Below are 16,371 nucleotides of genomic sequence, written 5' to 3'. Positions count from 1 at the left end.
TCCTTCTCCCTTCCCCCCGCCACTCCTTTTACATTCAGATGAATTTAAATGTTACTAATTTAGCTTGAGGAGGGAGAAAACATAAGGGGGAGTGAGCTAATGGGATTTCTGATCCTCTGAAAATTTGAAATTAAGATCATGCTTAATTGCAGAATGGGATGCAAATTGTCTGGAAAGACTGTTACCTCTTGACCAGCTAAATGCTAATAAATTATTTTCCACCATTTCTAATACTTGCTAATGTTATTATCCTCTATATTGGTTGATACTGCAGAGAAAACCAATTTTAAAACTTCTTTAACTAACACAATATATGTTAGCATAGAAAATGACAGGTCCTTAAGACACAATGTAAAATAAAAATAAAGTTGTCATACTTCAAATATATATATATATATATACACAGTGAGAACTTGCATGTACACAGTGACAGTGATCATGTGGTTCCATCATCTTTAGACTGCAAGATCGTTCAGAGAGTGCATGGAAGGGTTTTACTGTCAGTAAAAACAAGGCACAGAGGAATAAAAGAATGACCTCCTCTATAGGCTAGTCATGATCTTTTTTAATGGCAGTGTTAATTTTTAGTAAGTGAAGGCAGAACTCAGGAAACCAAGAGCTCAAACCAGTATTTTGAAATAAGATAGTTCAGAAAATAATAGGATATAGATAAATAGATGTATAGTAGAAAAGAAAGTAACTTTAAAGCATTTCTAAGGATTTCCTTTAACACCTCTCTCAACATCCAAAGTTCTGGCTGCTAAGGCAGCCTGCATCGTGGCCCTCAGACCTGAGCTGCTAGAAGTCTCTGTTCATTGTGTGATATTGGCCTGTGCTCACCCTTTCTCACTAAGTTCAAAACATGGGGGTGACCATTCCAAGAAGTGCTGGCAACATAATTTAATTTCTTACTTTTTCTCCAGTCCAAAATTAAGCTATCTTCACACAGATTTATCAGTTTATCAGGCTGCTGAAAAATCAGTTGAAGTACTTTAGGCCATAATAGTATGAAGATATATAAGACATGAAAAGATCTGACTGAGTCTACTGACATTTCCTTTGGTAGGACCTATGCAGACAGACAGCCTTACCAGAACTGGCAAGCATTATTATACCATTGCAGGACCCCTCACATACCCATCTTCTGGCCTTTGTCAGTGCTTCTGGAAGCAGCAAGGACTAAATATAATTCCTACAATATTCACTGATGGAGTTAGTAAAGCTGTTTGAGCAAAGGAAACATCTGTGCTCCTAGTCCAATGTCTAGTGGAACTACTCAAATCACTATGCTGGTCCACATCTGTTTGCATCAGCAGGGGTCCATCTATTGGAGACTTCCAAACAAAAGAGGACCATGACATTATGTGGAAGGCAACAACAAAACAGAAAAATATCGAGGAAAGGGAAAAAACCAAACAACCCCCTGCACCTCCTCAAACAACAATCCAAGAGCCTGGCTTAGGGAATAAGTGCAATGTAACAATGTAAGTTTAGTTTTTTAAAGAGCATTTGGGTGTACTGAATTACTGGTTTGCTTCACTCAACTTCACTGTATAATGAACTGCAGATGAAGTAACATTTCTACAGCAAAAATGTAGAAACAGCTTGCTAGCAGCTTGCTGGTTTTGCTTCATCTTGGCACAGTATGCTTCTCAGACTTTGATCTCTAATGTGTTAATAAATGGACAATGTCAGGACTAAATTTTAAAATCAGTTCAGTCAAATTCTGACTGTGCAGCTGGAATGGCATTGCAATCAACAGAAGAATGCCAAAATACACTCATAGAAATGACACCAGAGTTGTGTCCATTTGGTCAAAAAAAGGATCTCTTACCTCCACAGAGCAATGATATACTTTCATGAGAAAGCAACCAGTCATGTGAGCAAAGTCACAATTATTTCCAGTAACAATGCAGCTGGTAGCATCAGAATCCAACAATTCTATGTTCATTTCCCCCAGGTTTTTTTCCCGTGCATGTTTGCTCAGTTTACAAATCAAATTCAGCATGTGCTTTCTCTGTTTTTTCCTTTGCTACTTAATTATAAATAGTAAAAACTCTGGGTCCTGTAGTCTGCCTCATTTACTTTGTATGTGTGGGGCCAAATGAAATCAAGCAAGCCAGATTTAGATTTAAGAGTTCCCTGAACTGAGGGATCTCCAGCAGGTTCAACACAGCATGAATTTTCCAGCTGCTTTTTCTCCCAAACTGGTGCAAAGGATGATTGACCTTCTCAGGGAAAGGGGCACAGTAGAGCCAGATTAGCAAAATCTATCATTCCCACTCCCTGACATACCCAGAAAATCACAACGGGGTATAGGAGAAGGCAAAATATTGTCCCTTTTCTAAAGGTAAAGAAAAATTTTAAAATACTTGTTTTTCACCAAGCTGTTTTGACGTGGTTCTTTTTTCTTCTATCAGTATTGTGAATTGATGCATTGTGCTGACTTGAATCAATCATGGACTGTGGCATGTGACAGATACAAGCCCTTCATGAATCACAGTACTGAAATGCTTCATTACATTTGATAAAAACAAACCCAAAATTTCACCTGCTTTAAATACATAAAGCCCATGTTATAAGTATTTATGCAGTTCAGGGCTACGTTATGACTGCTGTGACAATGAATGTAGCAATGGTATCTCTAATTTCACCTTCTCTTCTAGTTAGGTTTCCTTCTGCTGCACACTTAGTCATCAGCATTCTTCAGAGAAACCCATACTCTGTCTCTGCTGTCATACAATAATTCTGGGTATGTTATTCAGATTCATGTTTCAGTTGGTGAGTTTTGTCCTCTGATGAGGTCACACTTGTGTACTCTCTGCTGCTGCCTAATTAACTTACCTCTTGTGAAGAACAAACCATTCTCTACTACTGTAACATCACGGAAATCAATGGTAAGATAGGAAAAATGGAGTATAAATTTGGGATCGGCATTCATTTTGCTAAGATTTTTTTCACTGTGTGCTGTAAAAATGTTAATGGATCTATGTTTTAGTCTTAGAGAGCTTCATGCATAAGTAATCCACATATTAAGAGAGTTCTGAAAATTTGGAAGCGTGTGAATTATTGGATGTGACTGAAAAAAGTGCCTCCCATGCCACTATGGCATGTGGATGACAGAAGAGAAGCAAAGCTGATGCACTCTTCTGCTGAAAGCTATTTCTGAAAGACAGGAGTACAGCTGAAATCATACCCATGGCAATGTGATTATTGAGAGGCCTGTGCAATGAAGTCAGTGGAAAAACTACAGCTGGCTTCAACAGGAATTGAATGGGCAATATGATTAGTCATTTGAAAAAAAAAAAGGAGAAGGGGAAAAAGCCTGGTACAGATTTGCTGGGTGCAAAAAAATCCTCACTGCCTGTGGAAAATTACAACTGCCAGATCACAGAGTATATTCTGAAAGCTGCTTTTATGGACATCATAAGTATTGCTTTCTGGGATGATCCAGCAATAAAGTACATCCCAAACTGTTGTTTGCTTTCATGGCAATGCTACTTCCTTTCTGAGATGACATTCTCAAAAACTTAAATTCCTTATGTGGCAAATCAGGTGGTAACAAGATGTCCAGACTAAAAGATATTAGACTAGACAGGTATTAGGCAAGAGGTAATCCTAGCTTTTGTTGTCAAGAAAGAGATGTATCTCAACTATTGTTCAAAATCAGGCAAGATTTTTGCTCTCTGACAAGACAGAATTTCTAGGGTAACAAGAAACCCTTTCGCATCCTCCCAGTGCACCCAAAGAGGCTCTTCTTACCCCAGGTCTCCCTCCTGGTATGTTTGCCAGGCCCCAGGTCCCAGCAGCTGGTGTCAACAAGAATAGCTCCACAGACTTCGGTTAGCCTCCCAGATTTATGTTCATTTACACAGCTGATTATTGGTCCTCATATATTTTATTTTGGGTTCATAATCCAGAGCAGTTCAGTCTATTTTCATGAATCATGAACATGAAACTGGTGACTCAAAGGCTCAGACAATATTAGTGGGGCAGCTTCCTCCTTTTACCTTTCATGAAGGAGAGTCAAAATTGAATCCAAACTGTGAACATCCCATTGAATACTCCCTTTATCCACATGCAATTTACTTAAAAGAAGAAATAATCATCATAGTGCCCAACAACACAAAAACAACATGGTAATAAACTGAAGGCCTGTGGGTAGTTTTTTAATTTTGTACAGAGCAAACAGATTTAGATATTGATGGTTCATTTCAATCTCTCAAAACAAATTTGATGACCAAGTAATTTGCTAATTGCTACTAGACTATGCAGTTTACAGGAATACTTAAATCACAGAATCTTAGTCTAATAATATTTTTTTAAATTAGTTCTTAAAAGGAGACAATTCGAACAGTTTCTCCTATTGATACGCTAAACACAAAAAAGCCCCTTGCCTTCAAGTATTTCTGGATTTCTTCTTTATTTCCTGGAGTACAACAAAACAGGTGAGCTGCAATTAAGTCTGTCATTCAATTTTAAGTGACACTGCTGGACAGAGTTTAAGTGAACTTCCAGAGAGAGGATAAACTATTAACCAGCACAGCGCAGGCATGTGCTGCTTACCTCCAAATCCAGGTCTCAGTGCAAAGTCATGGTCCTCTATGCGAAGAAGCTGCTCAGATTTAAGTGGCCGTACTTTTGTGCTGTCAAGTTTCCTCATTTTAAGTTCTCGTTTGCTACGTTTAAAAAAAAAATAAATGTAAGAAACTTTTTTTTTTTCTGCCTGACATTCAGAATGCTAGTTAAATGAAGCAGGGACCAGTTGAATCTGGTATGATAAGGGAAACAACTGTGCTAATAAAATTGGAGAAAAATATATTGGAAAAGGTAGGGAAATCAGGTATGAGGGTGCTCAGGTCTATGAGGAACACCAATTCTATATAAAAAGTCCCAGGAAGACTATCTAGCTCTTCTTCTGTTCCCCTCAGAGATTGTATCTATCATTATATACGAGATTATAGCTGTTTGAAAAAAATGTTACTATTCACATAACCACTTGCAACTCAGACTTGGAAATAACATCATATATCCATGGTTTTAAAGCACCTCATCCATTATCCATATTACAAAGACAATTATACTTTTTATTATACATCTTTTTTTTCCCTAGGAGCTCAAATGAGTCAATATGAGAATGGACTGAGAAACTGATGGTCCTGGATCTAGGGACTTGGTTTTTAAGATCCTCTTAAATGTCACTCAGATTTGGCCAAGCTATTTGTTAGCTCATCCCCTTATTTGCTGCTCAGACATGCAGCATTTCTTTGCATCGAGTCCTGTCTCTGCATTTATCTCCATGCCACACATAACTGAGCTTCTGCGTAGCACCAAGGCAACACAGATGAACCTGTGCTCAAAGCAGGATGCCATGAATTCTGTACTTCTTTCTGGTGACTGTTCCTAACTTTCTTCCCTTCACACAATGTACTGCACAACATTGCAAACTCCACTGGGAAATTCACATGCCTAAGAATGGACTCAAGTTCTCGAGACGGAAATTTCATGTGCTGAGCCTGCATTTAAAATGAACAGCAGATGCTCATCACAATGCAGACTCCTTTTCCATTTATCCTATAAACTGAAACAATGGCACAGACAACAAAGGGATCTGGTACATGCCCATGTCACAAAGGTATTGGGTTGAAACACAGACAAGATCTACAGTCAGATCTGGTAGCTGGGGTACACAGGCTTTAGAAAGAATCCATTACATTATTTGGTTCTGCTATAAGGAAAATGCTACGGTGTCTCCTTAAGTTTCCACTCCTCCTTGCATGTCCTGCTTTAAGTGGCTGGCCCCAAGTAATAACAGAACTAGCCATACCTTAGCTGCAGAATTATGCCTAGCTTTGGGCCCCCATTTCAGGAAAGGCACGGGAAGATAGTAAGAACTTGTGTAGCTTAATTTAGAAGAAGACGTCTGAGGGAACACATCACAGTCTTCAGAACTCATCATGAGCTTTTACAGGGCCCTTTGCTCCGTGTCCACTCCCCAGTGGGATAAGCAGTGGCAACAAGGGAGATCTATGGCACACATTAGGAACACCCTTCTTATGGCAAGAACAGTGAAACATGGGAACATATTGCTTGGGTGAGTTTTGAGACTCCTTCCACTCGGGCTATTTAAGAACAGGTTAGACATACATCTGTAGAAATGACTTAAATACAGCTGCCTTGCCACAGGCAAAGGTCTCTCCCTAGACATAATTTCTTTCAAGCCTTCTGTGATTCTCTTGGACTTTGCTGCCAGCAACTCTAATTATTACTTTAGTCTGAATGATAGAAATCTGTTCTGAAGATTTGCCCTGTGGTCAAACACTGCTTAAGACAAGGTATGGAATACCTTAGGATAAGGTATGCACCTGTATTTACTTATTTTTTTTTCTCCATTCCCCCCTTTTTTCTTAATAACGAAGCCTAAGAAATTACTTTTTAAAATGCTATGTTACAGAAATGCTGAGGTGGCTCCTGGGCTATTCAGAACTGTTGGGCTTGAACAAGTTAATTTTCCTTAGTATTCTTGAATGTCTCTGGCAGTGTTGTCTGAACCAAATTATCAGAGCAATCAGAACGCCTATCAGGCATTTCAAATACAGACTTTAGTTTCCTAAGTGTGAAAATTATGTGGATGCTAAAATGAGACCCCATGCTTCAGAGAATTAAAATCACCACAGAGAAAGCCTGTATCAGAGTAGAATGGGCAGTAGAACTGAACACCTACAATGCTCTTCAATAGGTATACGAGGAAATTCTGCTGCTTGGGAACCAGTATAAGAGACAATGATTAATTATGTTCATAATGCCATGGCACAGCTAATACAGTTTAGAAGCATTGGGTTATTTGTTGTTGGATGTGCCAAGGAAAATATCTGTTTGATGCTCCGGTTATTTCACTGGAAGAAGCAGGCTAAAGCTATGATACTTCTATTACAGCTTCTTACTAGAAGCAGGTCTGTGACTGAGGATGACTTTCCTTAGTCGTGAGAGGCAAAACATAAGCTACCAGGGCAGGATTTTTTTTCTTAATGAGCCACTGAGAAGAGATGTTATGGGATTTTGATATTCCTTCTGTTTTCCTGGATGAGGACAAAATAAACAGAAATGCTGCCTATATGAAAAGCATCTTTTGTACCCACTTACTTGAACAGCCTCTTCAAGCTCTTGTTTTATATACAAATGGTGGAGTATCTATAATTATTTCTAGCTGCTATCAGAAGTGGTTGTTCAAGCTAGGCAAGATCTTGCATGGGTCAGAATAGCACTTTTGTTACAAACATGCCACATCTTTTCTTCAATACCTTCCTTTGGCAGAATGTATTTTTTTTATTGTAAAGGAAAATAGGCTTACAAGCAGAGATATATGCTCATGGTACTTGGAATTAAATTCATGGACACTGGTAACATTGTGTGTGTAAATGTACCAAAACTTAGAAAAATTCCATAAAAATTTCTAAAATAATTAAAAATAATACACTTCTGCTTCAGATTTTTTTCTCCTTCTTGACTCCTTCCCCCACACAAAGCTAAGAAGTGTTCTCCAGCAGATATTCCTTTAACATCAGCATGTGGAATCCAGATGTTGCTCCTTGGCTAAGAGTTATAGTATTAAATTGTCCTCACTGCAGCATTACAGTTATTTAACTGATGATTCAAAGGGAATTGCATGTATTTGTTTAACTCCCAAGAAATCCTAGACCCATATCGAGCTATTGATCAGCACTACAGCATTGTGAAACCATCAGCAGATGTTTTCTTGAGTGCTTCTTCCCATGGTGCCAGTTCCATTAAAAAGCGGAAGAGACAGATGTAACTATCCTAGGTCTCAGAAAAGCTTCCTGAGGTCAGTCAAGATATACTTTTCATTCTCATAAAAGCAGAGCAAAGACACAGATTATATTTCGGTGGCCTGGCACCCTGGTCTCTCTATCACACAGCTTTGGCCAGCACACCATAATCTAGGAGTCTAAATGCAGTCATTGATTCTGCACATTCATTGTATGGCAGATGTCAGGCTGTGGTGTTTGAGATGAAAGTCCACAGAGATTCACAGAATCATAGAATCATTTAGGTTCGGAAAGACCTTTAAGATCATCAAGTCCAACCATTAACTTAACACTGCCAAGTCTACCACTAAGCCATGTCCCTAAACACCACATCTACACATCTTTCAAATACCTCCAGGGATGGTGACTCCACCACTTCCCTGGGCAGCCTGTTCCAATACTTGACAACCGCTTCAGTGAAGAAATTTTTGTGAAATCATCAGCAGATGCATGTATCAGCAGATACATGCACCTAAGGAAAGGAAATCTCTCTTTACCTACGTGGAGTAGTAGTAATAAAAGGAACTCTGACAGATGGCTTGGTATTGGCATAGACCTGGGCAATGATAAATACAAGTTTGTTGGTCTCAGTGAGGCACATGCTCAAGAAATTACTGCTTCCAGTTATAATAGCTCTGCTTTCCACAGCTGTATTCCAGGCAACATTTTATATTATGCAAATGAAATAGTAATCTATAATTAAATTCTGACAGAGGTCATAAAAAGCACTTGAAGTGTTTCAGATCACATAGGAAAGACACCCCTGCTGGTACTTATATAGGAAGTTAATGGAAGCACTAGCTCTTTGGATGAAAAAAAAGTGAGATATACTCTTTGGACACTTCACTACCTAATACTGTTATATGGACTCATGGCTCGATGCCTTGGTATCTGACAGAGCTCTCAAAGAGCAGTTAGTTACTGCCTACAAAACCAAAGCAACTAATTCAGAATTCTTTAACAATGGACAAATATGTGGTAGGCTTTTAAAGACAAATTTAGCTGCTCCTACCTAACCTTAAATATCTAATAGCGAATGAAAGGTCAAAGGTCTGCTCAAGGGTACTTGGATTGGTTTTGGTTAAACCATTTAACCACATAATGCCATCAGTGTAGTTCCATAACAAGCGGCATTCATGGGATTGATGTTGTTAGCATCCCATCTGGTTGTCTTTTACCAGGTTATTAAAAGTTTATGCTGGTTCAAGGAGGAATTTCCAATTCCAAGTTCATGGAAAAGAAATCCACTGAAGGTCACTAAATCTGCAGAAATTACATCCAACACAGGAAGTCTCTGAGGGAAATTTGGTGACTTGATATGGGTGGGAGTATTAGGGGGAAATACCTGACTTGCTTGCCCTGTCCTTATTCTTCCAAACTTGTGCTTGCAGCCCTTGTTGGAAACACATCACTACCTCACTACCATACACGGACCTTTGGTAAGATCCTGCATGGCTGTTCTTCTGTTTTAATGCCCTGCATAACTAATGATATGGTAAAAGTTCTTGGTAGGAGACTGGAGGAAGGCTGAAGCACTCTGGGTATTCAGGAAGATATTAACACATTTCCAGCACTATCCTCAGCATGACAGATTTTGAAAAATCTGAAACTCATGTTTTAGGAAGGATAGTTAGGAGAGGTTTTGGTTTCAGTCACACTAATTTAGTATCCAAGATACCATACTTCCTTTATTGCTACAGTATGGGGGTAGTGGGGAAAAAAAATTCTCATCATATTCAAAATGAAACTAGGTAAGTTTATGAAAAGAATACTATGAAGGACCCTTTTCATTAAAAGAATACCCTAGATTTAAGGACCATAAACTTCTTTCCAGTGCTGCGTCCCCAAGATACTCTAGCTACTACCAAAACAAAGGTATCCAAAAGGTAGGAGTTACAGAAATCTTATTCCCAGGAGAGGCTGTGGAGTTACACAGCAGTGTGATCTCTTAAACATTTTAACACATTTATCAAATCTTGAAGCCCAGACAAATGTAACAATCAAAATTGTACAATTCTCTCTCTTTCACATAAAAATGCATTTCTAAGTGTTCAGTAACATCAGCAACATGTACTGTCAAAAAGCCTAATATTTTGACAGTCAAATGTTTTGTTCTTTGCTGTAGGAAATGGACCATGAGAATAATCTCTTTCTCATGTACTTTTGGTTAATGCTTTAAAATCTTCTTTACAAGAGAATGCAGACAAATAGCTTTGGAGGGAGAATTGGGTTACTCTATTAAAACAGTGGAACTTGTAGGTTAAGTAACATTTTCACATGGGATTCTTTTTAAAAGGCCACCCATTTAACCAAGGCCATCTGTCAGCTGTGTCCCTAATAACCCTAGTGCTGGCTGAAAGGTTTTTCCCCAGAAAGAAAAAGAGGCTGGTGGAAAGTCAGACACTGTTGCAATGTACCGGAGGATAATGCTGCCTTTAGAACAAAACTACAGAATCAAACAAAGAGAAATTAAATGTATTTGGATCCTTTCCACAGAAAAGCTGATTTGCAGCTGTTAAGCTTTCAGATCTTCTGTGGCTCCGATTCTGCAGTCTTCTTCCCAGTTCCAAATCACTAGGACCTAGGAAATGAAGACATGGAAGGCCAAAGGATTGCCTTGTGTAAAGAAAACCACTATACCAGTCAGCATCAGCTGAGAATACAGTCCTGGCATTCCTCCTTGTTCCTAGTCTTCCTTTCTGTTAACACACTTCTGCCTGTCTCACAGGATTGTTGTATGGATCCGTTTGTATGTATTAGTAAAGATCTGTGAAGATGGAGAGGACACTGTGCTAGTATTGTTACTGGTGTTCTGTGGCAACAGGTCAGCAAAGGATGTCTAGCAGAATGCCACAAAATATGCTGTCTCCTACCACCAGGCTTCTCTCCTGCTCTGTGATTTTTATGTCAGTGATGCAGCAACTCCTCTCAGCTATTGCAGAACAGGATAAATGCAGACAACAGTAGCATATGCTTCCCTTTCACCACTGACAAAATTGTATCAGCTGAGTTTAAAATAGACCTTTCTTACCACTACAGCAATAAGAAGATATTTTGTTGTGTTTCCATTTGATTCTTAACTGCTTCCTCAGACTAGCAAAGCATCAGATTAGACCTTATGTTGATATTAGGGCTATTTCTGTTTATTTTGTTTTGTTATGACAAATAATCGTGCACCAGCACTCACTCCAAAACTGTCAGTAAGTTTGAAACAGTCTGCTGAAGAGCCATTCTTTTAATGAGCTTTTGGCTTAGACCAAACTTGAACCTATGACCTTGAATTAAAATCCAGACGTACTGAGTGATATAGCATCTCCAGGGACCTCCATTGTGTCACTGGGATATGTTCTGTTGCTTTGCATTGCTTAAATGTGATTTTGTCACAACATGTAGGGATTCAGAGATATGTCGTTGCTGGATTATCACATAAGAAGTGATACGGAGGGTAAACAGCTGTACACCTGCTACAAAGCATGTAACTTGAAAAAAACAGCTCAAACACATCAGAGGAGTCCATGTATGTTACTTTTCCTCAATGTGTGATATTGTATGAATAAACTATGAGGTCCCCTGCTCATTTTAATAGGGGGTCAAGTACACAGAAAAATGTAACAGTTGTATCCCTTCTACTTCCTTAAATGGAGCTACTTATTACAATTTCTCCTACCTCCCAACAAAGAGAGATTTTGCTTGGATTATCACTGGCAGTCATTGGTCTGTTCACATACTATTAGATTAATCTGGAAACACATTCAGAGACTTCACATGGCAGATGTGAAATTGCATTTGTGGGAAAAAGCACTAACACTTTGCACAGAAACTTACATGTAAAAACCTTTGTATCATTACGCATTTTAAACCAGCCACTTGATTGGAAAGACTAAGAACAGAGACAATCTTCAACGCCTAAAAGCATAAGTATATTCCAGAAAGGGAAGACACTTTGTCATCACTACAAATAAGGAACAATTCACCTCATTTAGTGCCATAAAGATGTCTTCTGTATGCTGATAGTGTAGCTACTCTGCTATTTAGGTAAAGGAAGTCATTTTATAACATTGGCATAGAACTTTGGAAGACATTTCTGCTTCTTTTAATGGGAGTGAGAGGGCAAGAATACTTGGTACATCACAATAGTAGCCTAGTATCACACAAGTTAAAAGAGCTGTGTGTGGGTGTGAGCATGTACATACCTGCATATATATGAAGCATTCATGAAATCACAATATGAAATGTCTGGTTATGCAAAATTAATTAACAGTTCACCATTTCTGTTTTGGGAACACCCTACCAATACTATGCAAACTACAGATCCAGAAACTGGCAAAACGGACAGTGAACAAAAAGGGTGCATTGAAAGGTTGCTGACAGCATGAAGTTTATCAGATGAACATAGGCTGAGAAAGTATATTGCTTACCTGTTATGCTTTCTTAAGAATGAGAATTGTTGCTGATGATGAAGGTGGTGATGCTGCCTTTGAGAACTGTGTAGCACTGCTGTTGGCCACAGACAGATGAGGAACAGAAGTTTTATGAACAGGACCATCTCTTCCAAAAGAGAAATGCACCTGATCAGCCAATCCACCTTGCTGACTTACTCTTAGTGTTTTTACTGTTTAGAAACAGCATAGCATACAAAGGATGCACGTGAAGCAAGGCATCACTGAAGACAGAAGGCAGGGGCATCCCAGTTCTGAAGTCCTCGCTGAGTTCCCCTCATATTTTGGCAAATCATAAAAATTCCTTCAGCTCTACATCCCTGCGGCATCTGCTGCCAAACCAGAAGCACCTTGCTTTTAGAAATGTAGTAGATACAGCAATTCATTTGGCCAGGCTGCAGTCTGATCCATTGCTTCCATTCTTTCAGCATAGGCGCATATTTGAATTCTCCATCACCCGCTCAGTAACCTCTTCAACATAGCCTGTGCAGGCAAAGTGATGTCAAACATTTAATCCCCCTTAAATCCCACACAAAACCGTACAAAAATCTGCTTTAATGACAAAGGTCTGTAAATTAATCTTGCTTTCTATATATGTGTGTAACTGCTCAAAATAATTTTTTGTACAGATCAAGCTCTTTCATTAACTGACTGCATTGTATTGTCTTCCCAACCATTAATATAATTTCTGTTTCTGTGATCTGCAGTAGCAAGCATTTTGTGTGTCGATACAGAACTACTTTTGGACAGCACTATATCATGGAACAAGTCCAAACTAAAAATAAAGTCTTGTTTCAATATTCTCCAATAACATTTGGAAATACCAACAATCTCTTTTTTTCCCCTTTTTTTCTTTTACTAAGCTCTGCAGCTATCTATTTTATTTACCCTAAATTTACAAGGTATGTGCATGTCTAAGATTCAGTATCCTTCCACCACCCCTAATTTTATCTTTATTTCATTTGGCCTACCCTGCCTGTTCAACAGCAGATTGAATTGCAAAACATTTTGTTAACAAAATGTTGCTTAACCAATAACCTGAGCATGCCTGCTTCTCCTATAAAAGGTGGTAAGATTTCTTGTGGTCTTAAAACTGGGCAATACTGGACACACGTTCTTAGCTGACACAGTCAAATATATCCTTTTCAAGCCATCAGGAAGTTCAGTAATTATCAAAATCAACAGCACATGTTTATTTTTCTTTATCTAGAGAATTAGAGATATGAGATTGAAAGTTAGGGAAATGGAAATACCCAACCCCTATCTAACAGATGTAGAAGTAATTCAGGTCTCCCAGCAGTAGGCTTCTTCCTAAGTAGGACAAACAAACCTAACACTGTGTCTGCTGAGACTGTTAACACCCAAGCACGTTGGGATAATAATTCTGTAGTGTGGGCATCTGCCTCCTCAGAAGTTCCCTGAGATTCCCAACTAACTTCATCTGAGCTAAGAAGTAATTCTCAGATGCAAATGATTTCCAGGAAGAGGTTACAAAAGGACAGCTAATTCCCACTGATTTTTTCCATTTGGAGTTGAACAGCTATCTGCCTGTGACTTAAAAAAATAAAATAAAAAATCCTTTCCCAACCATGCTTAAAACTTTAACAGTGTTAGATTGAACTTGGTGGTCTAGAGCAAAAGCTTTCAAGCCTATTACTCATCTTATTCTACATTGTTCATAGTTTAATCCTTTCCTGTTCAGCAAACTTATGGAAAATCATTTGTAGCCTGACCCAGGAATAGTCAGATAGTGCTTCCAGCAGTTCTGGTGTATACCCAGGGTGGAGTTTCTGGAGAAGGTAAACATAAACTGTAGTCTATAAGACCTTTAATAGGTTCCATTAATTTGCACTATCATTTGGGTGGAAAAGGGAAAATAAACAGTAACTCTAAGGAGTTAATCAAAGTATCAGCACACCTGATTAAATTACATATAAGAAAATATCCAAGAGCCTTTGGATCCTCCTCTTTCCCCACCCAAGCACAGGCCCAACAGTAGCAAATCATGTTTCTGTCTATTCAGCTATCTGCACATTCATCAGTGTTAACTCATTTCCAACCATTTTCCTCAACTACAAAGCAATAACAACATGTGTATACTGTCTTCTCTGCTAATAGTAATCATCCATATTGTTTCCAGGGACTTTTGGGAAAGCCATATTTTAGACGTTAACATGGTCGTTAGCTGAAACTGCTAGCTGTTATCCTCACTAAGCAGGAGACATGGAATGGGGAAGGAGAGGATGTTCCAGGTTCTGAGGTTATCCACCAAGAGCTCTGAAGGGGACCTGAGGTTAGATCATGTCATGCTAATGCATAAATATGTTGACTTTGTGTGCTGACCTCAAGGAAGTCAAAAGAGTCCATTAAAAATAAATAAGTAAAAATTGCTTTGCGTATTTGTTTCCCAGCTGGAAAAGGGAGTGCTTAGAACCCCTGCTCCAGGGATATGACAAAGACAAACAAGCTGGCTTTGCAGAATGACAGGTGTGCCCCTGGCCAAGCTGTGCATGGATGTCCCTCCCTCCAGAAGGCACATCAGCCAAGAGGAGAGTCTTTAACATAGAAAGAGGCAATTAGATGTTGTTTTCATTCAGCTATCAGCACCCTGCTGTTTTATTATTCCTGGCTGTAGCAAGAAATTTACCACTAAGCTGTGGTGCTGAAAAGACTGCTCCATGGAGGATTTCCAAAACATGTTCAATGTTCCTGTGACTGCCCCCGCTAAAATCAGCTTCAGTCAAAAAAGGGGGCTGGATGCACTGACATATTCCACCACCTTCATGCCTTTGATGTCACGACACTAAATATTACCTTGAGTGGCCTTGCCTAAGCACACTGAAAAGCTAAGCACTATCCTCTGTCCTTGGCTATGGCGTATTTCCAGAAACTAATTGTCCAGCCCACACATGCAAAGTCTTCAGGGGGAACTGCTGCAGAGTGAAATGGTGAACACTTCCATTAACGGCTGTGTAATATCAGTGAAGGCAACTAGATGTCACCCACAGCAATAGGGTTTCTTCATACTAGAGTTGTTTTCATTTCTTCTGGGTAAGAGAGCATTACACAGAGCAGATTATAATATTGTTATAAATTACCATTAAGAAAACAGGTTAATCTTCTATGCATTTGTCAGTAATAAATTCTAAAAAGATCCATCTTTGCAGAAGAATAAAGACAAGGTAATACACTTCTATTGGGTGAGTCATTGATAGTTCCTTGTGTTTAAACACAGAACATTGTCTCTTTGCTATCATTAAAATATTTCTTTAAAATTATCCCTTCTCTGTAGTCCATTTGAAAGGTTGTAATGCTTATCTTTCAAGGACAAATCCAGTGCATGGTAACAGTGGATAAGCTCATTGGAACAGTTTACAAACAACCAAGCAAGCAAAAGAAACAAAGGTAAATGCACCAGGTAGGATCAAAAAATAAGATGCCTTCTTTTAGTGAGCAAAATCAAACACAGTTTCAGGTAATTACAATCTGGATTTACAGGCCCCTCTCCACCACAGATCACAAAGCAAAGCAAATCGACAACAGCTATTATAAAAATAAGAACAGAGAAATGCCAGGGATGAAAAGATGTTTCAGAGGCTGCAATTTTGCAGAAAATCTGAGCACATCTAAAGGCCATTTTAAACATATGGAGCTGAAACACCATAGCACACTAGCACTTAACAACCTGTAAATTAGATGCAGTGAGAAGAGATGCAATGTGGAACAGGGAGCATAGGTTTACCTGGCATGTATTTTTTATTTTCCTATTCAGAGAATGAAACACAAGGAAAAAAACATTCCTAAGAGTCTCCTAAGAGACACTTGTTTCTGATAAATAACCAGCATATCATAGAAAGCAGATTAATCAGAGCAGTGACTGTGAGAGTGTGAGTGCAATACTGCAGCACAAGAATAGGCAGCATTTTGCTATTCTATGGTAACAGACTCGGTGCGTAGCATTTACCATTTTTATTGTGGTGACTTGCAAAAATACACTAGTCAGAATTAAGGACACTTTGTCCTTCTTATTTATATTAACACAAATGGTGAACCAAGTGTCCAGAATAAGGTATCCATTCACATTTCCTAACAAGATGAAGTGAGAG

At 38.8% G+C, this 16,371-nt stretch overlaps 1 protein-coding gene across 1 annotated transcript in view; it reads right to left on the bottom strand.

Moving 5' to 3' along the window:
• GABRR3 (gamma-aminobutyric acid (GABA) A receptor, rho 3) overlaps nt 1–12,372 on the bottom strand; it is a 30,551-nt gene extending 18,179 nt beyond the window's left edge. Inside the window, exons 1-2 of the mRNA XM_010567272.1 lie at nt 12,245–12,372; nt 4,567–4,679 (exon numbers count right to left, since the gene is read on the bottom strand). Of these exons, the coding sequence (XP_010565574.1) occupies nt 4,567–4,679; nt 12,245–12,372 (241 nt within the window). The remainder of the gene's footprint in view (nt 1–4,566; nt 4,680–12,244) is intronic.
• Between the last annotated feature and the right edge of the window lie 3,999 nt (nt 12,373–16,371).

The sequence above is a fragment of the Haliaeetus leucocephalus genome, unplaced genomic scaffold, assembly GCF_000737465.1.
Source record: "Haliaeetus leucocephalus isolate CR32 unplaced genomic scaffold, Haliaeetus_leucocephalus-4.0 Scaffold228, whole genome shotgun sequence".
Taxonomy (NCBI): domain Eukaryota; kingdom Metazoa; phylum Chordata; class Aves; order Accipitriformes; family Accipitridae; genus Haliaeetus; species Haliaeetus leucocephalus.
This window is presented reverse-complemented; position numbering and strand designations above follow the sequence as displayed.